The following is a 25355-nucleotide window of genomic DNA, read 5'->3' as shown; positions in this document are numbered from 1 at the left end:
AGAGACTATTTTGTTAATTAAAATAAGTCATTTTGAGGGAAAGATTGAGACTAGTTGTAGAGGTGATTTTGAACCCCTACCCTCCACCAAACAAGCTCAGCGTTCCATTAAGCTAAAGGAAACTCACTACAGACTCCATTGCACATCCCACCCCCTGCTCTTAAGGCCTGAGGTTGGGGCTCTGCTACTGTTCTTGAAGGTGGTTGGTAAGACAACATAGCCTGGGTGTCGGTGGCCTAGTCGGTCTGAAGTCACAAAGTCAGGAATAGCGCTTGCCTCAAGACATCAAAAAGACCTTTTTTTTTTTGAATGCTGTCTGCATTTTGTTTATCAAAAGATCTTTCTTATGTTTCTTTTTGGCACAATTAAGTGGATTTGATCATTCGCATTTGTGGACCCTTAACATATTCATCCCAAATGCCTTCCTGCATCTGCTATCTATTTCAATATTGTTTTTCCTAATAGTCTGGGGATATTTTCAACATTTGGCCTTTTTTTTTATTGCTTTAATGACAATATCTGGAGAGAGTTAAAGGTCTAGAGAGTTAGTTTTTTATTCCATTCATCTACAATAATCACTTGTTTTGAAGGCAAAGAGAGCCCTTTCCTGTTTTCCCCATTCCGTTCCTTCATAAATAAGCTTTGTGTTACTCGGGATTAGATGGTGCCTCTGGTACGATTTTTACTGATCCTGTATGCTAATTAACTATGTCCTGTGCATACTTTGGTTGTGAGAGATAAGATCTCTCCATATGTATGGTAAATGAATAATAATAGGTTTTAGAGAGGATACATCTCTGTAACAAGATCCCCTTTAGTTTTGAGCTGGCCTTTGTTTTCCTGTCTCTTTATCCTTCATCCTTGTGGCTGTCTGTTCCTCCCACTTCTTATTTTAGATGACCAAACCATTCTCTTTTATTTCTTCCTTTACTCCTTAGCCTAGCTTCATCATGGGCAGGTCTTACTTTGGGAGATCCTTTGAGTATCATAGCTTCTGGTCTTATAGAAGTCAGTATGTTCTTCCTTTAGAAAAAGAAAAAGAAAAAGAGAAAGAAAAAGAAAAAGAAGAAAAAGAAAAAGAAAAGAAAAGAAAACAAACAAACAAAAAAAACCAAATCAAGATTTACAAGTATGGGTGTTTACCTGTGTGTATATCATGTAATACACCACATGTGGGCCTGGTGTCCTCAGAGGACAGAAGAAAGAGTCGCATTCCCTGGCACTGGAGTTACCCCATTTGTGAGCTTCAACTTGGGTGCTGGGAATCAGCCGGGTCCTTAGGGTGGGCAGCCATAGCTATTAACCACAGAGTCGTCTGTCCAACCTGCTTCTTTCCTGTTTGAGGGTGCTGAGCACACTCAATCTATAAATGAGCTATACCTTCAGCACTCCCAGTCCATTATTTTCTATTATGGATGACGACATTGAAATAGCAGTATAGAGAGTATAAATTTGCACCTTAATTAACATATAAAAAGCTGTTTAAAAATAATCAAACAGAACATAAAGCAAAGTCCTGGAGGGGTAAATTAAAAAGCTGGCTTGGTTTTCTAGTCCCATCCTGGGGTCTCCTATTTATAATTAGTGTCTACGATAAAATTAGCCATCAAATCTTTTAGGGCTCCAAAATATTGGCCTGAGGTTTCATTTACATTGTATTTCTGGCAGTTTGAATAATGTTCCAAACTAGTCGCATTGATTAAATAGACCCATTTTGTGACTTAAATGTTTTAACATCTGTATTGCTCAAAGATCTTTCTGAATCAGTACATTTCTACAGATACAAAAATAACATTTGTCCCAAATTTTGAGAATCTATTAGAAAGCCTTGACTGAAAGCACATTCTTGTATAAGCAGTGCCCGCAAGAATGCCCAAATAACTGTGACCTTGAGGACTTTGGAAGCAGGACTGCCATTTTGCTTTTTTTGTCAAGTTCCCCCTCCCCCCCACAGTCACTCCTGCAGCTGGCTTCTTCTTCTCTCATGCAGTCCTGTTAAATATGTATGGCCTGGTTAGTTTTATTTTCAAAGAAATAACATTTTTTCTCGTCCTTGTTACTTGTAACATATAATCAGCTGAATTGCACCGTTATAGCCCACCGGGTGCTTCTTCCTCTCCTGTCAGATTTGTTTTTTTCTCTGTATCCCAAGAAATCTTTATTTTGCATTAAATTTTTCTGATGACTTTGATGAAAGTTGTTCTATCTGCCGTTGTTCTATCTGCCGTATATTTTGGGAATGCTTGATTACCCCTCCCTCCCTCCCTCCCTCCCTCCCTCCCTCCCTCCCTCCTTCCCTCCCTCCTCCTCTCCTTCCTTTACTCTTTTCAGTTCCCCTTTTCTCTCTTTCCACTTTTTTCAGTGGTTAAGAGGCTGGACCCCAAGGCCTTTTATACCCTAGCCCAATTCTCGACCTCTGAACTGTGGAGCCGATTTCTTTAATCACGTCTCGTACAGGTAGAAGATGCAATGCTTGTGAGTCCTGCAGTAATGCTAAGGCCCTGTGGGAGTAAAGACTGGAGTATGGGACCAACTCTAGGATAAAGAATAGGAAGACAGAAAGTAGTACAGATACGCACACATGCATATGTGTGTGTGTTGTGTGTGTGTGTGTGTGTGTGTGTGTATGTGTGTGTGTGTGTGAATGTATGAAACACCAGGCAGTCTTCTTAGTTCTTTGAAACAATAGTTTTTGAAGACTTTTAAAGAAGTGTCCTAAATTGAAAGGAATCCCAGCTTGAAGGAATAGAGACTGCATTGACATAATCACAAGAGAAACTCCCTTGAGTATCTGCTATTTTAGCAACTTGGTAGGTTAATTATTGTTTGCTTTTCTTTTTTTCATGAGCAAAGCAATCTGCCTGGTATCTGGGACATGCTGAGTGCCCAGAGCTGGTAAAATGGTCTGTGAAGTTTCAAAAGGCCATGGTCTTAGCTGTGGAGATTACTCAAGTGTTAAGAAGGACACACACACACATACACACACACACACATATTTTTAAATTTAATTCTTTCTGATTAAGTTGCCAACTGTATATCATCATCATATTAGAGATGCACATATCTACACCTATCCACATGTGAATATTTCCATCCAACAGGTTGTACTTGTCTTCTGGGTTTGCCTAGAAGGATAGATTTGATTTACACTAGTTTTTGTGATATTAATAGTTAGAGTCCTTATTACTATTTGAAAATGAAGTAACCTCCTAAAAGGCTCATGTGTTGAAAATTTGACTCCCAATGGAAGCAGTGTTCAGAGGTGGAGCTTCTGTGTAGTAGGTGAGCCACGAGGGTTCTGCTTTCACCAATATATTAACTCAAAGATGAGTTCTGCTTTGAGTAGACCAATGGGAGGTGGTTTGTGGGGCCTGGTTTTGGGGGCGGGGGGTTGTTTGTTAGAGGTATGCTTTGAAGTGTTGATTTTGGCTCTGGGTCAGCCTTTCTGCCTTCTTGGCTACTATTCTGAGGTGAGCAGCTTTTGCCATATATTCATATTGCTGTGCTATTCTGGTTCATTTCAAGCCAAAAAGGCAATGGATGTAGCTAGCCCTGGATGGGTTGAAAGCTTAAAAACCATGAGGTGAAATTCATAATTCCTTTATTCAGATGTTTTGTTCTTAGTCATTTCTCTATAACCTCTAAGTGTTTGACTACCTTGCCCCCATTTTCTTCTCAGGGGTCTGTTTTTGGATCATCAAGGCTGTAAATCACTTAATGAAATCAAACCTATGGGTGAACCATCTATATGTCAAGGGAAGCTGATTGTCGGGTCCTTGTCCCTGTCACTCAGGAGTTAGGTGTTATACATGCACTATGGAGAGTCAATAAATGGAATCATTTGGTTTTCGTTTAATGTTGCTCAATGTTATTGTTCTGGAAGTCAAACTCCAGCTGATAAAAGAATGAGTAGGGTGAATGAGGTCCAGTGGAAGACAGCTGGAGTCTCCTTGTTAATAGTTCTTGGCCAACATTACAGGAAGTTAGCATCATTCCTAGTCAATATCGTGGCCATTGGCAGTGTTCACACTTCCAGTGGTACAGTTCAAAAGGTTTATGGCCCATAGATCCTCACAGGAAATTGGGCATCAGAAACAAGTACTTACAATCCTCTACTCAATGTGAACCCAGACCCCTAGTGCCAAGTCCGTAAAACCACCTCAGCGCGAAGCTGGCTTCCTTCCCAGAGCTGCAAGGAGCAACGTTTTCCTGAGATCTACTCACAGAAGCCACCATCCACTTGGAACCTTTTTCCCACATCTACTTCTTTTTCTGCTTACACACTCTTACAAGGACAGAGTTATAACTGCCCTCTCTGCCAGGGATCACATCACCTTATTCTCCAGTGCTTTGTCAGTCTTAGACCAGGAAGACAGAGATGACAGACTTACACGCAAAGAATCTATTTTCTGTATTCAAAGAATGTGCTTGTGTGTTGCCTGTCATCCCACATGTTGGTCTCAACGATGGTGGGGACTTTTCAAGGAAGGATCCTGGGAGGAATCGGGAATAATGAAAGTACATCTTTCCAGTCCCACCCATTTTTGGAGCACTTGTTACCTCATGTACTGCTGTCTCACCCTGTCTGTTCACTTGAGGGCTTTCTGACCTTTTAGGTGAGTGCTATTAGGCTAGCCATGAAAATAGGAATGCAAAATCCAGTTATGTCCAGCAGATGTTAAACGACCAAAATGCATCCCTTTCTCCTATCCCTTGCCTTAGTTAGGGTCACTATTGCTGTGATGAAACACCATGACAAAAACAAAACAACCAAACAACTTGGGGAATATACTAGCTGGTTTTGTGTGTCAACTTGACCCAAGCCTTAGTCATCAGAGAGGAAGGAGTCTCAGTTGGAGAAATGCCTCCATGAGATCTAGCTGTAAGGTTTTTTTTTTTTTTTTTTGTTTTTTTTTTTTTTTCCCCATTTACTGATCAATGGGGGAAGGCCCAGACCGTTGTGGGTGGTGCCACCTCTGGGCTTGTGGTCTTGGGTTCTATAAGAAAGCAGACTGAGCAAGCCAGGGAACAAGTTAATAAGCAGCTCCCCTCTATGGCCTCTGCAGCAGCTCCTGGCTTCAGGATCTTGCACTGTTTGTTCCTATGCTGATGAACAGCAGCAATATGGAAGTGCAAGCCAAATAAACCTCTTGTTCCCCATCTTGCTTGTTGGTCATGGTGTTTTTGTCAAAGGAACAGATACCCTAAAGTAGGAAGGACAGGCTTATATACCCTGGATTTCACAGTCCATTGTGGGAAAACAAGACAGGAACTTAAACAGGGCAGGAACCTAGAGACAAGCACTACAGCGGACAGTGGTTATAGAGGAATTTTACTTACTGGCCTGCTCCTCATGGCTTGCTCAGCCTGCTTTCTTATAGATCTCAGAGCTATCAGCTTAAGGCTACCTCTACTCACAATAGGCTGGATCCTTTTACACCAATCATTAATTCAGAAAATGCCCTACAAGCTTGCCCGCTTACAGCCCGATCTTGTGGAGGCATTTTCTCAACTGGAGGTCCCTTCCCTTAGTTGACCTAGTCGGTGTGGGGTCGACAATACTAGACAACATAGCCCTTGTTCTCCAACTCTACAAAGCCACAATCGGAGCTGTGCTCTCCCTGCAGCATACAACCTTGTGTCAAAGGAAGGAGGCTCAATTTTTGGTCTCTGGGTGTTGAAACCAACAGCAGACTTAAATCAGGTCCAGTTTCCTTTTGTAATGCCCACAATGTACCCAAGTCCTGCCTGTGATATCCAGGCCCACAGCAGCTGTGCAGTTCTGTCATTGGGTTCCCACTGCAGTTGTCTACTCCCTGATTCCTTAGCTCGGCACAGGATGCTCTTGTCCAGCCTGCAGCACTATGTCTTTGCACCAGCAACATCTCTGACAGCTCCTTAATTGCTACATGCGTTTGTACAGTTCCATGGCAATTATGTTTCAGACCCTGTCAAGGTACCTGCTAGCCTCGGGGCTGCGTTTATATTAAATATCAATAAAGAGCTGATAGCATCAGTTTGGATGGCAGGCTCACAGAATCATATTTTCCTGGGAGCCAGGCCTGTCTGGAAGATGGAAGGAAGGTTTCGGTTTCATTCTCTCTTCCAAAGGTTAAATGCAACAAGAGCAGACTTTACTGGTGAATATCAAGAATTGGTTTTTACTAAATGATGACAGCCATATAGACCGGACATTGTCCTCAATTGCGTGTGATTTGTCAGACCATTTGTTCTTTCCATAGGAATTTCTTTTATGTGTCTCCCTCCCCCATATGGAACATAGGATAGATAACACTTCAAATGCCTTATCTGTAAGTGCTTGTTGACTGAATGCTCATAAAAGAAGAGGGCAGAGGTAAAGAGCTAAATGGTTTTCAAGCTTCCGTCTGTATTGCATCTCAGATGCCCTCATAGTCTTCTGCAAATGAGAACCCACAACCCTCTGGATATATGGTGTACCCTTGTGTGACCTCAGATTGCTCATGCTCCGCAGAATCACATCTTCCTAGGAAACATGATAGAGACAGTATATATATATATATGGCAGCTGGTACTATGTAAACACCATGTGGTATCTACCCACAGAAGCACCATGGAGACCCCCAGCATGCAGACTGGGCACTCTGAGACTTCCTTCTATAATAATTCCTGTTTTTAGGTGTGTCTTAGGGTTTCCATTGCTGGGAAGAGACAGCAAGACCAAGGCAAGTCTCATAAAGGACCACATTTAATTGGGGTTGGCTTACCGGTTTAAAGGTTCAGTCCATTCTCATCAAGGCAGGGGCCTGGCAGCATCCAGGCAAGCATGGCTCTGGAGGGGCTGAGAGTGTTACATTGGGATCTGAAGGCTAACAGGAGAAGACTGGCTTCCAGGCAGCTAGGAAGAGGGTCTCAAAGCCCACTCCCACATTGACACACTTCCTCCAACAGAGCCACACCTCCTAATAGTGCCACTACCTGGGCTAAGCATATTCAAAATACCACAGGGTGTTACAGTAATTGTTTCTTTCAGCCCAAAGTTTCTGAAAGAGCAGCCTATATGCATCCCTAGGATGGTGACAAGGGCAAATTCATCCATCGTCTTGACATCAGTGACAGTCCAACTTTGGGGGATAAAGTTGCCCTTCTGACATTCCTTGGAACTCCCTATTCCTATGTCATCTGTAGAGCACACAGATCCTGTACTACTTCTAGTACACACTTACAGTGTAGCATTGCTGTCCTTCCCACTGTCTGAGACAGAAGAGAGAAGTGGCCACTGCACAATGCTTGCCTCTCTAATTCAAAAGGCAAAGCAGTATGTGTGTGTTCTGTATACCTCTGGCACCTCTTGTTTCATCACCAGAGTGCAGAACCATCATGTCTCCCAAAGGGCTGCAAGAGCCTGATAATCCCTCACAACCCTACCGCCTGCGCGCTCAGGGTGTTGCCCAATGGCAACCTTGAGTGCCTACCCCATTCTCTAACAGTCTCTGGTGCTGTTGAGCTAAGACCTGACTGAAGATCCCAATTTGCATAACTCTGCTTGAAGTCCCTACTTTTCCATTCTTCATTCCAGATTCCATTTGACTCCTAAACTCCAAGGCATATCAACTTGCTTTGTCTCTGATAGGCTACTCTGAACCTTTTCTCTCACCCCAGGTCACTTCACCATATAGAGTCCAAATCCCCTACCCCACCCCACCCCTGGGCTGTGTATTGAATTGAAGACCACATTTTGTTTTCCCCATTATTTTACCCCTAAGTCCCATTACTTGGTGGCACACAGTCGGTCTTCAGAAAATATTTTCTGAGTGAATAAATAAATAAATATATATTTTATCCAGTATGGTCCTTCTGTGTTTTTCAGACTTTTGAAAACTATAATTTGCATCCTTCTGATAAGGTTGCCAAAGTAATGGGTTAGTTTTCTGTCACTGTGATAAATATCTTAGAACAACAATTTATAAGGGCAAATTGTTTTGATTCGGTTTCTAAGGTTTACTCCATGCACAGCTAGGCTCTACCACCTTCAGACCTATGGCACGGGAGAGCACTGAGGCAGAAGAGCACAGCAGAGGAAAGACCTGCAAACCTCATGCAACCAGAAATGAGAGAAAGTCAAGAACAGGCTAGAGGTAGGGAATGCTTTCGCACAGTAACATGATATTGGTGGCTTGCCTCCTCCAACTAGGCCCATCTCTAAACGTCTGAGCACCTCTCAAAAGTCCATAGTCTCTCCTGAGACTCAAGAGGAACTATTAGCTGTAAGCCACTGAGAAAAAAGTTATCTGTGACTCAAGAAAGACTGTTAATTCTAAGCCAGTTTAAAAAACAAAAAACAGATTATATACATAATATATATAATATATATACACATTTTACACACACACACACACACACACACACATATATGGAAAGAGCAAAGGTTTTCATTTTAAAGGTGGAGAATGAGGACATAGATAGGCTGGATGGGATCACAATAAGATTGAGACCCAGCAGAACAAACACTTCTGTAATCCTGCTGCTTTGTGTCTGGAATCCTGCATATGTGGTAACATGGTATGAACTGTCAAGGGAATGGATAGCCCTGTTCATACATTGCTGGCTATAAAACACATGGCTTCTCCCCTGGGCTACCTCTGCTCAATGACTGTGGCTTTCCTTGGCATGCATTTCACATTCCTGGCATCTTCAACTTCCTGCATTCGTCATTGCCTCTTTGACTTCATCTCCACAGCTCCTTCTCTCGGGGATTGCTTGAGAGGTCCATGACCCTGTAACACATTTCCAAGCTCCCAGGATTGCCTTTGAAAACCAGATAGAAGCGTCTATAAGCCCATAAATCTTGTATTCTGCATGTCAGCATACAAAACAAGCATCATGGGGAGGTGTGGGGGTCTTCTGCCTGCTCAAAAAGTAGCCACCCTCCCTTGGACCATAGTTATTAGCAGCCTCTGTGTACTCTGAGCACAGGGAAAACTTCTGTATATGTCCCTGAGGTAGTACAAAAAGGGAAATCTTTTCATGGTACTCATTTCTCATTAAAAATATTTTTACGAGTTTATACTTTGTACCCCAGAGCCTATTATGAATGGTGTCTTTCTGATTTCTGAGGTGTGCTCAAGGTATCTTATCCACTGTCTTGGTACAATGTATTTTGCTTGTTTCCTGTAGTACCATCTCTATGACAAATGCATCTTTCATGATTTTAAATGTTTTTCTTTTCTGGCCAAATTGCTGATTTTTTAAAGTTCTATCTTCTGTTCTTTGTTCCAAACATTCACTATCAACCCATCTAAAAGCAGTCAGCAATAACCATGCCATAGACTGTCTTGGAATTGTCTCTGCAAGACTACTTTGTCCTCAGCTTCTAAATTCATCTTCATGAATATCTCAAGATACTGAAAAAAATATACAGAGACTCTTTGTACAAAATAACATATATGGCCCCTGGTCATATTCTTTGTAGAATCCTAATTACCATCTGAAAAGCAGTCTGTTGTTTTTGAGATAGGCTCTCATGTAGCCCATATAGAATCTAATTGGATATTGTCTTAGTCAGGGTTTCTATTTCTGCACAAACATCATGACCAAGAAGCAAGTTGGGGAGTAAAGGGTTTATTCGGCTTACATTTCCATACTGCTGTTCATCACCAAAGGAAGACAGGACTGGAACTCAAGCATGTCAGGGAGCAGGAGCTGATGCAGAGGCCATCGAGGGATGTTCCTTACTGGCCTGCTTCCCCTGGCTTGCTCAGCCTGCTCTCTTATAGAACCAAGACTACCAGCCCAGAGATGGTCCCACCCACAAGGGGCCTTTCCCCCTTGATCACTAATTGAGAAAATGCCTTACAGTTGTATCTCATGGAGACATTTCCTCAACTGAAGCTCCTTTCTCTGTGATAACTCCAGCTGTGTCAAGTTGACACAAAACTAGCCAGTACAGATATGTAGTTAAGGATAACGTCAGATACCCCATCCCTGCCCTCATTGCAAAGTCCTCTAAATTGAGTCATATTCCACTGTGTCTGCCCAATAGTACATTCTTCATTGGCCATATTTCTATAAGAATCCTGGTCATTTGAACTCCTACTAGACTTACCCATAAAGCCATCTAAGATTTCTCTACCTTTCTTCTCTAAGCTTTTCTCAACTTCCAACACTCAGGGCTACTGATCCACAAGATAATCTAGTCACAGTGAAGGTCCACCTTCTCCAGAGCAGTTTTCCATGTCATTTGAACGTCTCATTCCTATGACAGAATACCTGACATAAGCCTCTTCTGGAAAATTACTTTGGCTCATGGTTGTAGATGTTTGAGTCTTTGTCCAACTGGATATATTGCTTTGGGCCTGAGGTGAGGCTGGGCATAATAATGAGAACTATGATGGCACAAAGCAATTTACCTCATGGTATACAGGAGCAAACAGAAGTAAGAAAACTATCCAGATACAGGATACTCTTCAAGAAAATACTTCAGGAGATCTAGTCACTAGCCTAAAGTTTTCATCACCCATCAAGACCTGGATCAAGCTTTTAACACCCAAGTCTTTGGGGGCACTAACACATATGAGGTGTGTAGGGGGGAGTGATACTGTATACCCAAACCTTTACAAGTAGTAATAGTTTCTATCAATGAGATCATAGTAAAAAAAAGAGAAACCCTGGATGAGACTGGCCAGGAGTCAGAGCTGTATTTGATGAGATGTGGAATGGAATGAGATTTGGAAAGGTGTCCTGGGTCCAACTATATTGCCTGAGTGTCCCAGTGGGAGGCCATGATGGGTTAGTAGGGCTATTGATGTTCTAAGATAAGGAAGCCATTCCAGCTCTGAGTATCAGTGCAAAGTTTCAAGTATGACTCAATTTCAGAGGAGCTACTGGGAGGTTTGTGGGGCTGGTATTATCTAATATTTACTAGAAGGAAAAGAGGCCTGCTCACCTGGGCTCTAACTGTGTCCAGCACAAGGTTCTCTTCCTTCCCAGTGAGAGCAAACACTCAGAAAGGAAGTTGACAGCTTTTCTTTCTGCTAGAGTTTCAAAGTAAATTGGTTAGTGGGGACATGTCACACACAAAATTATGTGTTTTAACTTAGTGGATACCAGCCTGAGTATAGTGCATCAAATACCACTTTAGAATTCAAAAGCATTTTAAGGTGTGCTTATCTGACAAGGATGTGCAACTTTTTGACATGGGGATACAAGCCTGCCATCTATAAAGCTCTCACTTGAGAACCACATGACAGCATTACAAAAATGCAACGTGTGTATGTGTATTATATATCATGATATTTTAAATATGTTTACAATTTGTCTTAGGCTAAATGCATAGCTACTGTACACTGTATGTGGCCCACCAGCAATGGTTGTTCATAGCTGTATGTATAGGGCATTTTAGTTGAGGTTTTATGCCTTGAAATGACCCCTCTATAGACCCCAAATCTGAATGCTGAAGCAATGAACTGGCCTTGCATACCATGTTGCACGACAAACTGAGATGGACACATTGGGGAACTCTGAAGAGGAGCTTGCACTTGCTCCCCAGCTCTGCCTACTTTATCTGGCCAACCCCCACCCCCTTGAGTACTCTATGTGTTTTCCAAACAATAAGTACAAAGATTACATGCCAGAGTCACAAAGACTTACTGTGGTGTCTCCATAGGACCACCTGATTCAGTTTTTTGTTGTTGGTAGCTGAGGCAGGATAGGCTGTGCCAAGCTGTACTGGCTAGTTTTGTGTCAACTTGACACAAGCTGGAGTTATCACAGAGAAAGGAGCTTCATTTGAGGAAATGCCTCCATGAGATCCAGCTGTAAAGCATTTTCTCAATTAGTGATCAAGGGGGAGGGCCTAATGTGGGTGGGACCATCTCTAGGCTGGCAGTCTTGGGTTCTATAAGAAAGCAAGCTGAGCAAGCCAGGAGAAGCAAGCCAGTAAAGAACATCCCTCGATGGCCTCTGCATCAGCTCCTGCTTTTTGACCTGCTTGAGTTCCAGTCCTGACTTCTTTTAGTGATGAACAGCAATCTGGAAATGTAAACTGAATAAACCCTTTCCTCCCCAACTTGCTTCTTGGTCATGATGTTTGTGCAGGAATAGAAACCCTGACTAAGACACAAGAGATATGTCACCTGGTCTGAAGGATACCTGCATGAAGCTTTATGCCATAGGTCAGATCAATGGAGGCCATTGGCTATGACCGTCTTTCCCATTTCTGGCCATTTGTAGGAGCTAACTCTGTTAGCCTCTGCCATTGGTGATGGAACGTGGAATGTATTAGGACAATGACTTCCACAGCTTTGAGGGTCATGTTTCTGTAAAATAGTGATAGAAAGAGAAGTCTTTAAGTCCATGGAAAGGTGCTGCATAGTTTGTGGTACAGTGTAAAACATGATAAATGTTAATTATCATCATCATCATTTTGATTGCTATCATTATTTTCTCTCATGAAGTGTTCTGAGTGTCTTTTTCCCAGATCATACGGAAACAAAAACATATAATAGTTTTTCCATACAAATTAAAATAAGTTAAGGGAGTGTTGTACAGGACTATCCTACAAGAAAAACAACCACCTTGGAGAGTTCAACTATACCTTAGGCTTGTAAAATATCATCCAAGTGAGGCTTGTTGACTCTTTATACCTCTTCAATGGACAGGGAGTGTCAGAAGACCCTTAACTGAGAGTATCTGGCTACCCCACACCACCTGTTGTATATGACTCAGCCCTAGTTGTGGGTGGTCTCCAGGAAGGCCTGCAGTATATAGGCCAGGGAAGACTGAGGGCCCTTCTATGTGCCTATGGGAAACCCATCATCCTTGATGGGTAAAGACTTTTAGTGTGGCCTTTAGAGGGATAGCGCATCCAGCCCACAAGTAAACCCTTATTTGCTCTGTAAGAAACCCAATGAACCCACTGAGTTTCCCAGAATGAACTTTGGTGGACTCGTGTCTCTGTTTGTCATTGGGACCTTAGGAAGAGGGGCAGATGTAATTAATGCCAGCTCCTGGGAGGAATTCTTAGCAACAGAAGAAAGGCATAGGCTAATCATTGAAATAAAAATTCACTGGGGAATTAATCCTCTGAATTTACACACTGAGACAACAGACAAGAAGAATATTGAACATTCTTGGGAATTTGCCAAGCAGTGGCCTCCCAACCCCATCCAGAGCAGTTCAGAATGGGACCACAGATCCTCCTTGTCCTCTGGCCCCAAGACTACCAGCAATTGACTCCATCTTTGTGAAAAGTAACCTGCATTTAATATTTAGCCTCTCATGAAATTTAGCAGGAGGGCAAATGTTTGGCAAATGAGCCTGCTCTATAATTCAGCCCACATGCAGTATGCTCTGTGAGACAGAAGTAAGAGATAGTTAGCATCAGGCTCTCTGTTATTTAATCTATGATCTAGTAAGAATGGATGGGGGAGATGCCATTCACTTGCTCAAAGAGAGGCATGAAATTTTCACCTGTTCTCCTGAAGTTTGTCCAACATTGGCCCTGGAGAACAGCTATGTGGGTTCAGGCCCCAGGCTTCTCATTACAGTGTAACTGTATATCTGGGCAGTGCTTGGCTTCAAAGAGTTTTATTTATGCAAGTCTGAGGACCCTGTCTACTACCAAGCCCAAGGTAAGATACACCTTCATGAAGAGCAGCTCTGTACCAAAATTGTGGCATCTGAGCTGAGACTCTTCCCTTCCAAGAATGGTTTTAGAGAAAAGCAATTTCTGTGTAACTCTATAGCCACTCACAATCATTCAGATTCCCCAAGAGTGGACCCAGATTTTGTGATAGGAAATGACAAGTGAGAATAATTCAGTTCTCTGAATTCAATGTATAACAAATGGTATTGGGGGAAGAAAATCAAGTGCATACCAGACTACTGAAATCTGGAGAGTAAATTCAAGCACTGAGATAGCCATGAAGATTCTGATTGCTTATCCTGGGAGGAGGAAGCAGCTATGCATGCTATAGATGGAGAAAGGATGAGAGCTGGAAGCTCTTCCTGGGCTGGGCTTGTGTATTTTCTAATGGACAGGATAAGGATCGTTGTCTATTTCTGATGTGTTGTTCATGGGCCATTTGCTGTACTAAACATTTGATAGTCTAGGAGTTGAAAGGCTGTTTGTTGTTGGTGTGTCTGATATATTGCAAAGACAAGTCAGAGATGTGAAAGATGCTCTTTAAATACAAAGTGTAGATTTACCACAAAGGTGGCAGCCTTCTCTCCAAGCATCTCCTAGCATCTGTTCTGATAAAAGCTGAACATTCTTGATATATTGGGGGTGATTCTTTCTTGTCAGGCAGGATGCTGGACTGATGCTATTTCTGGACTTTGTATAGAGGGACATGCACAATAAGGTTGTCCAGGGCAGATGGGAACAGTGGGAAAAACTACCTTGTTACCTGGAAACATTTTATTGCAGAGAAAATCTTGTGTTTGGTGTATATATTTGACTGACTTTGGGGATCAGGAGATGGCTCAGTTGGTAAAGCACTTCCTGTGCATGTGTGTTCAGATCCCCAGCATCTGAGTAAATGCTGTGTAGGCATGGAGGCCTGCTTAAAATTCTAACTCTCAGTCAGGATCCTCAGAACAAGCTGGCCAGGGTAGCTAGCCAGGTTGCTGAGCTCTGGGTGCAATTAAAATATGCTGCCTCCATGAACGAGGTAGAGAGTAATCAAGAGGAACACCCAACTTCAATCTCTTGCTCCCACAATCGTGTGTATACATGTGTATACTAGCACATAAATGCATACCCGAAAGCATATATACATACACACCATACACTTGTGCAGGCACATTTCCTCAACTACATTTTCAAAAAAATACACTTGCATACAATACAGGCAGGACTCATCAACCAAGCTCATATACATGCAAATTAGAATTATTGATGCTTAAGTGAAGGTCCTATGCTATGAAAAGTCCTGTTCTTACTAAACTCAAATCTTACAAATAGTATATACCGGGGCTGGAGAGATGGCTCAGTGGTTAAGAGTATTGGCTGCCTGTCCAGCAGACTCAAATTCAATTTACATAACACACGTCATGGCTCAAACCATCTGTAATTGCAGTTCTAGGAGATCCAATACCCCTTTCTGACTTCCTTTGGCATCAGGAACATATTTAGTGAACATAAATACATGGAAGAAAACCACCCACACATATAAAAATATATACAAACCATGAAATAAGAATATATTGTGGAGAATAATTCAGAGTGTGTATACCATGTGGAATAATAGCCTCTAAAACTTCTGAGCCCTAGGCTCCTATACCTGCAGAAGTGACTTTATTAGGGCATAAGGTCTGGATTTGTTTTCTGCCTGTGTCCTTATGAGGAAAGGAAGGGGTTATTTAACACAGAGACTCAGAAGGGTGGCCCATGTTAATATGGAGACAGTATTTATCAAGTCTACAAGCCAAGGAATCCGGGATTATTGCAAAGCACATGGTATTTAGGAGAGGGACGTTGCACAGGACAGACTCTTTTTCATGGGCTCCTGAGCAAATCAGCCCTGGATTCCAGAATCAAATGAACAAATTTCTGTTGGTAGGGCCATCAGGTCTAGAATAAGTCTTTAGAGTGGGCAGTGGATATTGTGAGTAAGATGACCCCAGTGAAGATTAGTGAAAAAGTCATTAACTATCTTAAGTGAGGCAAGGGGGACTGTTGATAACATTTAGAAACCAAAGTCAAACAAGGAAAGGCTTAGCTTGTTGCATGGGAGGATGCTCAGATTCTCACAGATGACTGCAAGATGGTCATTCTCTGTAGTTCCCTCAGAAGGACTATGAAACGAGGATACTGGTCCAGTCTCTCCCTCACTGGCTGGAAGGGGCTGGGGATCTGAGGAGGGTAGCTGAGCAGCTTTAACTTACTCTTGACTTACTACACTTCTGCTGTAGGGCACTGATGTTGAGAAACCATGGTGTCATGCTCGTGTGTGTGTGTGTGTGTGTGTGTGTGTGTGTGTATGTGTGTTTGGAATTTAAGTTCCTTGTACATATTTTGTATCCATGTGTGTCTCTTTTTTGGCCATAATGATGGGCAGCTCTTATAGGCTATCTATTAAAATGGATTGCTAGAGGATTCTCTGGAATCAATTCATTCACTGTGATGATTTTACATGCCAAGGAAAGTGTTATCTCAAATATTTAATCACTCAAATGTGAGCAATCCAGCCCCTATTTCAAGCAGGTCATATTTCCCTGGTTCTCTTTTCTGTGCTTTTGGGAATTCAAATCTTCCTTTTCTTAACAAAATCACAACTTCAGAGCAAGATTTAGTGTCCAAGCAAATAAGTTAGATGGTGTGGTCTTCCGGGAAGGCAGTTACCTTTCTATCTCTGACCGTGCTCACTGTTCTGTGGGTGGAAATCCTGGCGTTCTAGGACCACCTGGAAGGATGGGCATCCCACGTCTATCCACACAGGAGTGGTGATTACACAACTGAGCCAGTTTCAAAGCAAACCTGGTCCAGCTGAACAACACTGAGTTCTGCAGCACGTCAGGACAACGACCTAGGGAAATAGAATTGTTTTTGTCTGACTGTGGTAAGGTTTTTATGTGAGTCTGATATAATTAATCCATCGATGGAGGTGAAAGCCATGGGGTATTTTTGAGTCATTATTTGCATGTTTGTGGGCTCATGTAAGTACCTTTTGCAGCCAGGAGTGAGTCACAGTAATTACTATCAAGCTTGGGCAGGAATAATAAAAGGGTCTGTTCTACAGGATTGAGAGGATAAAGGCTTTCTCAAAAGTATTCTATGGTATAAGATTGAATCAATCATGTTTACCCTACCAGGTTATGATGCGGTAGATTATAGTTACCGGAGTTATAATGGGCACTTTTGAGATAAAAATCCAGAGTCCCAGTGACCCATGCGATCTGAAAGAGAACCGTAAGGCGGAGGTGCGACAGTCAGGCTAGACCTAGGCGTGCCACCTTGTCAGTTGTCAACTGTAAACTCTGTCTAGGAAACCTCTTAAGGGTGGCCAACTGAGGAAGGAAAGGTAGCTGGGTACAGGGTAGGTAGGCATGGAGGAGAGGTAGGGTTCTGGTTTCATCTCTTGTTGCTGTGATTAAAACTAAATGCCATGTGATTAAAAATAAATGCCATGTTAACCACAATTTAGAGGAGAGAGGGTTTATTTCAGCTCACAATTCCATGTTACAGTGCATCTTAGCAGGGAGGTCAAGATGGTGGGGGCAGGGGGATGGTGTCAAACAAACTACGCTTTAGATCCTGACAAAATCACGCCATGCAGCAAGGTCTCTCCTGAGAGGTTTATTAAAGTCTGCCTCTGGGCGTCTGGGGGATGGGAAGGAAAGGAAGAAGGGGTTTAGTAGGAGAAAATGTGACCGTTTATCAGGGCAGTGGCGTATATACAGGAGAACATGCTGCAGGGGCGTCAATGGAAATGTGTTGCCTCTGGGCAGCTAGTGATGATGTTTCTTGTTGTAGCTCTGAGTCCCTAGAAGGCAGCATGGCTAGGAAGATGCCTGATTGACAACATTGCTAAGGGGTCCCTTTTAGGCTGGGCGGGGAGGTGCCTGATTGCTAACAGTTGGGAACTTGAAGCCTAGAGAGAAAATGAATCCATGCAAACTTAGCTCACTCTCTCTACTCTTAAACAGCGTAGGACACAAACCCAAGAAATGGCTCCACCTACCATGGGTTGGGTCTTCCCATATCAATTAATTCACTCACAGCAATATATGCCCACAGGTCAATTTGAACCAGACAGTACCTCACTCTTTCAGGATATTCTAGTGTATCTGTTTGGCAATTAAAAGTAAATGCCACACATTCCCTGGGCCACCAGTGGGTTTCCTTGTCAGTACAGTTCACTTTAGGAGTGTTTTTAGGATGATTCGTCGTCACCCCCCCCCCATTGGTATACTAAGCAACTTGAGGCCAGGATGACCATATCTGTCCTCATCCCTCCCACCTCTGAAGTATCAGGAATCTTAGAATGGGCATTGCATGGTGGGATTGCTGTGGGTCAGAATTCCACAGGAGACTCTGGAGACTGGCGTGAGCTTTGGGTGCATGGGCAGCTCTGTGGGTGCTTTCTACCATTAGCTGGATTTGTTGAAATTTTCAGATGGGCCTCTGGTATGGGCCTTGTCACTATTTTGTATACAAGGAAAGAAAGCACAGGCTAGAGGGTTGCCTCCCAGTAGTTGATGCAGTTTTGTAAAAGGTCTCACCTCTCGCCACAGTTCCAGTCCCCGTACAGTTGTTCAGTGTTATGGGAGTCTAGACTAGAGAACTTTTGTAAAAGACAGAAGCAGGTAAGCTCCCTGTTTTCCCATGAGAGGGGAGCAGGGAGCAGTTCCTCTATTGTTTTCTGGTCTGTATGCTCATCATGTTGATATATTTACCTAGTCATACCGCGGCCAATGAGCAATTCCTTCCAGACCTGATTGTGGAGGCTGCGCATTGCCCCGTTTTGAAGTGTTGTCTTCAGGGGTGAAGAGGAATAAGCACACAATGGAAAGCCACAGAACAAACTCTGCCACCCAAACCTTCTTTCTCCTCCTTTTCCTTTGCTTTCCTTTTTAAAATATGTGAAGAAAACACAAAGAATTACCTTTGGACTTTCAAGGGGAAGGAAAAAAGACTTGTTAATACATCTACAGGACAGAAAAGCAACTGTCTTTTAGAAAGTGTCTTACTATGGAGCTCAGACTGTTTGGTTAGTCCAGGCTGGCCTTGAACCTCTGACCTTCTTGCTCCTAGCTTCTAAGTCCTGAGAGTACCACAGTGCCCTAAAGATGTGTTTTCTGAAGAACAACCTTTGTTTTTATCCATTATTGTCCACCCATCCACCTATAGACCCATCTATGCAGCCATTTGTCATCTCATCTTCTCATCCAGCCACGTGAGGTCAGAGGATGATAGGCCTCACACTCCACTTAGCAGAAAGGGAGAGTCTGTGATGCAGTCAGTCCCGGTTGGAGGAGAGCTGTGTCAGCTGAGAAGACTACAGGAAGAGAAAGCCCATGCTTCCTTTTGAACACTGAGTTCTGGAAATCAGGAGGCTGATGCTAACAACACCAGCTTTTAAGGACCATGCTCTCCATCAAATCAAAACTGAATAATACAAGGGTGTACACTTTCAATAAGCCACCATAGTGGAGGCCCCTGGGTGGCTCATAGAGCAGGACAGGAGCGTCGTCCCAAGTGCTTGGCATCTCTGGGGCTCAGCGTTTTAGTTTTAGAATCTACAGTGGGGGCCACCTGTGTGAATGAACCCTGAAGTCTGGCACCTGTGACCTGGCTCCCTCTGCTTCCTAATGTCACCTTGTTCTCTTTATTCTCAGATCCTGCCATTGTCAATGGAGTGTATTGGTCTGAATCTCTAAACAAAGTTTTTGTGGATAACTTTGATCGGGATCCGTCTCTCATATGGCAGTACTTTGGAAGTGCAAAGGGCTTTTTCAGACAGTACCCAGGTGAGTGTACCTAAGTTACAACCCCGGCCTCCATGAATGGTGTTGTGTTCCTCTTCAAATTCATGCTTAACACTCTTCTCCTTTCCTTTAGAAGAAAATGAAAGATTGGCTCCTTTTGTCAGTGTACAGAATAGGAACAAAAAGGAGGAGGTGCCAGTATGCATATGAAAACAAACACACACACACACACACACACACACACACACACAGAGAGAGAGAGAGAGAATTGATAGCAGAAACTTGTGTCTGGCTTCAGCATCTTTCTCAGGAAGTTAATTCACAGATCAACCAATGAAAGCCAAGAACTGGGCTGCAAGATGTACCATATTTCATGTTCCAGAGAAGAGTTTGGTGTTTTTATTATTACTTCTGCTCTTGCTGCTTTTATGATCATTGTCGTCAAGGTTAATAGATGAAGTCATATGGGGCAAAATTAAGTTCTGACTAAATGTTGAAAGTGATAGGGAATGTGCACTTGGGTTCCCTGACTATAGAGGTGGCTTACCATGGAGGCAGAGGTTGAACCAGCCAAGGCATGGCAGAGGGTGACATCCCTCTACAGAGACCCCAGCAACTCCCCCAGGTCAGCACGTTTCCAGCATTTGTTTGTCACACTCTCGGAACAGGTGTTCCTTCTGGGGATTTCCTGGGCCTCTGCTTTGCAGTGGGATTTTAATTCTAGCTTGGCTTAAATTTTAATTAAAAAGGGAAGTTTTAATTTTGCTTACAAGTTGTGAAAACAGGACTTGAGGCTGCAATTGTTCCAGCATCACAGATGTAGGAATTAACAAGCTCAACCCAAAGGAAGGGAGGAAACACACTGCACAATCTTGGAGCAATTAGGCAGAGGCTTTTATGTTTTCATTAAGTAAGACTAGGCACCTGATGTCTTTCGAGGTTGCTGCGGAGAGCCATCATTGCCGCCTTGAGGAGCTGTTTGCCCTGTACACAGCATCTGTGGCCTGAGACTTGCCTGTGGGGGCATCTGCCTCGCCAGATTATTCAATGGTTCCCAAGGGCCCTGTTCAGCAGGGCACACAGGCTTCCTCATGGAGCTCACAGCCATTTAAGCAATAAGCATCCTGTTGCAGGCAATGTTATAATAAAGAGTGGACCATTAAAGTTTCAATGTCACTAAATTGCAGTCTGCCTCAATGTGCTCAACAGAGCAACTTTGATGCACATTGGTAAGACTGGATGGAGTGTGTAGGGCATGGAAGCCTGTGGCCAACTGGATGGCTGGCTATCTGACCAAGATGGCTTTGGGGTGAGAGTGGAAAGGATAAGTAGAAACCAGAAGTCAGCAATTGTCTCTACCAACCAGAAGTCCTTCAAGGATAGTTGCAAGGACATTAGAAAACAAAGCAATTTATCATAAAGGACTCATGTAATTGGGAGGTTTATTTATAGATGAGGCATTTGTTAGATCAGTTTAGTCAAAATGCCTGCAGTTGTTTTATGATATTCTCAGCAGGATTTTGAGTCCATAGAATGCCTCTATCTTTTCCACATTAATAAGTGCATGGGTGCAGTCTTATGAATGTATGTAGTTGCCCTGAATGATGTCACATGACCACTTGACTTTGGAATTGGTTCTAGACAGAGCTCCTCTCTTGTCTCCTGGTCCATTCAGTGAGGGAGAAAGCCACATTGTACGTTTTTGCAGGGTGTTTTTCCTATCAGGATGCTTCTGTTCATTTCTACAGTATAGGAAAAGCACGGGGAGCTACCATTGTACCTGACCTTAGGCAGCATGTGTTTTCCTTGCTTCTCACAAGTGCTGCCAAAGCCCTAGGTTTATTAGAAGCCACGAGTAAGGACTGCAAATCAGAGGGCAAATTAGGTAGCAGAGATCAAATTCCCCAGTGTGCCCTTGGGAAGCTGTTCCCTCTGTGGAAATCATCTTCATCAGAAATTTAGGTTCCAAGTGACAAAGACCCTATGACAGCAAGCTCCAGCAAGAAGCTGTGTCTAAGCTCATGACACTGGAAGTCTTGTGTACTGTGTTGGAGAATTGGTGGCTTCTAGTGCTCCACAATATCCTTGTTTCTCTGGCAAGGGCGGCAGGCGTTGGTTGCTTTCCACCACTCAGGATGTTCCAGTGAGGATCACAGGAGCATGTGCTCTGACAGGTAGCACAAAAGCTTCTAGATTGCGCATGTCTGCAGCACAGGACTGAGCAGCCACCCCACAGGTAGTACTTAGTTACAGCAGCCCTGGCAGAGTAAGGCGCCATCATCTCATGCTTGGGGTGTCTTTTTCCTGTTAGTGACCCCAGGCACCTGTCTACTCTGGCAACATGGGCACTTGTGATTTCTTTTTGAGTGTCTGTGTAGTCCCTCCATTGAGATTCCTTCTTGAGTGAGTCTAGTTTGTGTCAAGCTGGCCCTTGTGTCAAGGGTCACCCTCTTCTGTGTCTACTTCTTTGCTGGGATTGCATCCCTTCTAGTTTTGCCAGCAGACTAATCTGATAGGGATGTTTGGAAAGGCACCAGTGCAAACAGTGCCTGTGGGGATGCAGAGAGTCACAAGCCCATATGCAAGGCAGTATTCTCATTTCAACTCCACCTCCCATCCCTTCTTAGAAGGTTTGGGAGAGTGCACAGCAGTAAAGATGTCATGGGAAGAAGACTGGCAGAGCCAGAGGGAGATTACCTACAGTGTCTAGAGATAGGCACATGTCTTACCAACGCACATGATGAATACAAGCATCATCTGCTGAGCTCGTTGACTGGATCAACACATTTATAAAATGAAAAAGAAAATAGGACTGTGCCATCCTAACTATGCCAAGATTTCCAGAAAACTTTGTCATATAAGTTAGGAATAAATCATATTACGGCCCCTCGTTGTGCAATATTGTATCAGTTATATTTTATCTTTATAGTTAATGGCTTTTACTTGGCTCCTTTTTTATTCTTCTGCTTTCTAATTCTGGAGGGAAGACCTGTAAAGTAGGTCCCAGTACAGGTAGAAGCATGGGTATAATGATGGTAGAACAGAGTGTCACTGTGGGATACCTGGGTAGTAGTTTGGGGATGTTCCCTTGACCTGCATAGTAGTTTGGGGATGTTCCCTTGACCCAGCCTGTTATTACCCTGGCAAGGACAAGAATCTGGCCATTGGGGGCTGTGAAAGAAGCCGTCAGTGCTGCATCCTAAACCAGGAATTCCACCTATGAAAATAATTGTTCTGTAATTTTGTTTTCCTTTAAAATCTGTTTGAAGTCCTTTAGTCACAATCAGCACTGCTGGCCGAGAGCAATGATATCCTAACTTGTTTTAAAGCAGTAATTCATTTTATTTTTAAGTGAATGAAAATGGATGCATATATTTATTTACTATGTATGTGTGAATGGGAGTACTTGTATGCATGGCTACATGTATGCACATGTCACATTATGTATGTGTGTGTAAGACAGAGGACAGTTGGGGGAGGTGGTTGTCTTCTGCTATCATGGGTTGGGGGGATTAAACTCACACAGTCAAGCTTTGCTATAACTGCCTTTACCTGCTGAGTAATCTTACTGGCCCTGAAACAAAACATCATTGCCTTAGTAAGGGTTTTAATGCTGTGAAGAGACACCATGACCATGGCAACTCTTATAAAAGAAACTAATTCGGGGTGGCTTACAGTTTCAGAGGTTTAGTCCATTATCATCATGTCTGGAAGCATGGCAACATGCAGGCAGACATGTTGTTGGAGAAGGAGCTGAGAGTTCTACATCTTGATCTGTAGGTAGCTGAAGGAGACTGTCACAGTGGTATACATATACCTTGAGTATGTATGACCTCAAAGCCCCATCTTCACAGTGACACACTTACTCTAACAAGGCCACACCTCTTCCAATAAGGCTATATCTCATAATAGTGCCTCTCCCTAAAGCTGGGCAATCAAACACATGAATCTATAGAGGCCATATTTATTCAAACCACCTCACTCATTCTTAAAGTAAGGTTTACATGGAGAATGCCACCCTTGGTTATGTCCTTGTTGGTTTTCAAACCATGAGACTAAAGTTGCTTGATAGGATTTGTGTATGGGAAAACCTCCTTTGGCTTCAAGATCTGAATTCAAAAGACCTGGATCTATTTTGCTCAATAATTGGACTATTTCATTTCAGCATGGAAAGACAGGCCAAATTTGTGAGCTTTAAAACAATAGCAGGAAGGAAACAACTGTTGAGTTGGAACCATCAGATCACATGATTTTTCCCTGGCTCATGTTATAGACATGATGTCACTAGGGTTTGGTGATGGAGCCAAACACTGCCTAGAGACCTTTGAGTGATGCCAGCAGCTTCAGCCCCTTGCTAGACTGTGAGAAATGTTCTTGGCCATCTTCATTCCTAGCTGCGAAAGGGGCTAGAGTTGCATCTTCTCTGCATAGAGGGCATCTTGCTGAGGTAGTCTCCATTCACCACAGCTATCTGAAACAAGTGGGTTAAGACCCTGATTGCTGCAGGCCTACCTGAGGGGGCTTCCCAGAGATGGATGAGCAGTCAGTGAGGAGCTGCTGCATTGTGCCTTCTCACCCCATTTATTTGGTCAGCAAAGCAGAGCAGCCTTGAAGTACTACAAATAACCATTTGAAGTCTCAAGGTTTCTTATAAGCCCATTTTTCTTCTAGGGATTAAATGGGAACCAGATGAGAATGGAGTCATTGCCTTTGACTGCAGGAACAGAAAATGGTAGGCAGTGCTTACATCTCTTAGTCAATTTTGAGAGGAAATTTGAAGAGAGGCCACAATTCATGGTTCTTTAATCTTCCCTCCACTTAGGTACATCCAGGCAGCGACTTCTCCAAAGGATGTTGTCATTTTGGTGGACGTCAGTGGGAGCATGAAAGGACTCCGCTTGACCATCGCCAAGCAAACAGTGTCCTCAATACTGGATACTCTGGGTGATGATGACTTCTTCAACATCATCACGGTGAGTGTGGCTGCTCTGTGCTTTCTTTGTACTTTGGGTCATTTGCATCATTGCAGTGTGATATGTGGGGTCTCGGAGCAGAGGATGATGGTTGGTTATGTGCTATTCCCTGAGTCAGGGAGAGTAGAGAGTCTTCCAGGGAAAGAGAATGCTGTAGAAGGCATTGCTTTCTTTGAGGTCAGCAAACAGCCTCTCTAACCTTTTGGGGTGGGGGGTATTAGAGAATAGACTTAGCAAAGATGTCCCACAAGCTGCTAGAATTTCTCATAGGATAATGAACTTTAAGCCAGCTCAACCCCCGTCCATGATGGTAACAGCAAGAAAAAGAAAGGACTGACAGGTGGCTGGCAAGTGGTATGCCCTTCCCTCCTCACAGCCATGGCAGGAGTCAGGGCCTAGCTTGGGCTGAGGAAGTTCAGATAGTGTCCGTGAAATGTCCAGGGTCCAGACACAGGCAGCTGGAGACCAGAGAGCATGTCAAAGCTAGGCAATGATATAGACATGTAAGAAAGACATATTCTGTTTCCTGTTTGTAATTCTTTCCATTCTGTGCAGTTCTTTGATTGATGTGATTATCATGTCCTTAAGACCCTTCCCTCCCCCTTTCAAAGACCTACCTCTCTTTTCAAAGACTGTAGTCACAAGAAACTTCTTCCACCCACCTGTAGTGAGCAATGGGGCACTTGGATGTGTTATACAGGTGTACTTTTAGGTATGCTCTGATAGCCAGTGACAATGGAGGCAGTGTGGCAAGGAGCACAGAGCTTGGGCATTGGAGTTGAGACAATGCTCTGGTGGTGATGAAGCTCTGTGGTGTGCACTTTTCCATACCTTTGGACAGAGCATGTTGTCATTGAGCCCTATGTTAGGGCAGTCCTCTACAGAAACAGAACACCAATGTGTGTTCTCTAGGTTAAGGTACAGATGTTTAAGTGGCAAGGGTGTTGCTTGGTTGCCAGATGCTGATGAGAC

The 25355-nt window shown here is 43.3% G+C and overlaps 1 protein-coding gene across 5 annotated transcripts in view; it reads left to right on the top strand.

The window, feature by feature from the left end:
• The window catches only part of Cacna2d3 (calcium channel, voltage-dependent, alpha2/delta subunit 3), an 817833-nt gene that overhangs the window by 351512 nt on the left and 440966 nt on the right, over nucleotides 1-25355 (top strand). For all 5 annotated transcript variants that reach the window (XR_001781093.2, NM_009785.1, XM_011244938.3 and 2 more), the window contains exons 6-8: nucleotides 19321-19452; nucleotides 24082-24142; nucleotides 24233-24383. Coding sequence is in view for 4 of the 5 variants with exons in the window: in NM_009785.1 (NP_033915.1) it covers nucleotides 19321-19452; nucleotides 24082-24142; nucleotides 24233-24383 (344 nt within the window). In the remaining variant the exon portion in view is untranslated. The remainder of the gene's footprint in view (nucleotides 1-19320; nucleotides 19453-24081; nucleotides 24143-24232; nucleotides 24384-25355) is intronic.

The sequence above is a fragment of the Mus musculus genome, chromosome 14, assembly GCF_000001635.26.
Source record: "Mus musculus strain C57BL/6J chromosome 14, GRCm38.p6 C57BL/6J".
Taxonomy (NCBI): Eukaryota; Metazoa; Chordata; class Mammalia; order Rodentia; family Muridae; genus Mus; species Mus musculus.
This window is presented reverse-complemented; position numbering and strand designations above follow the sequence as displayed.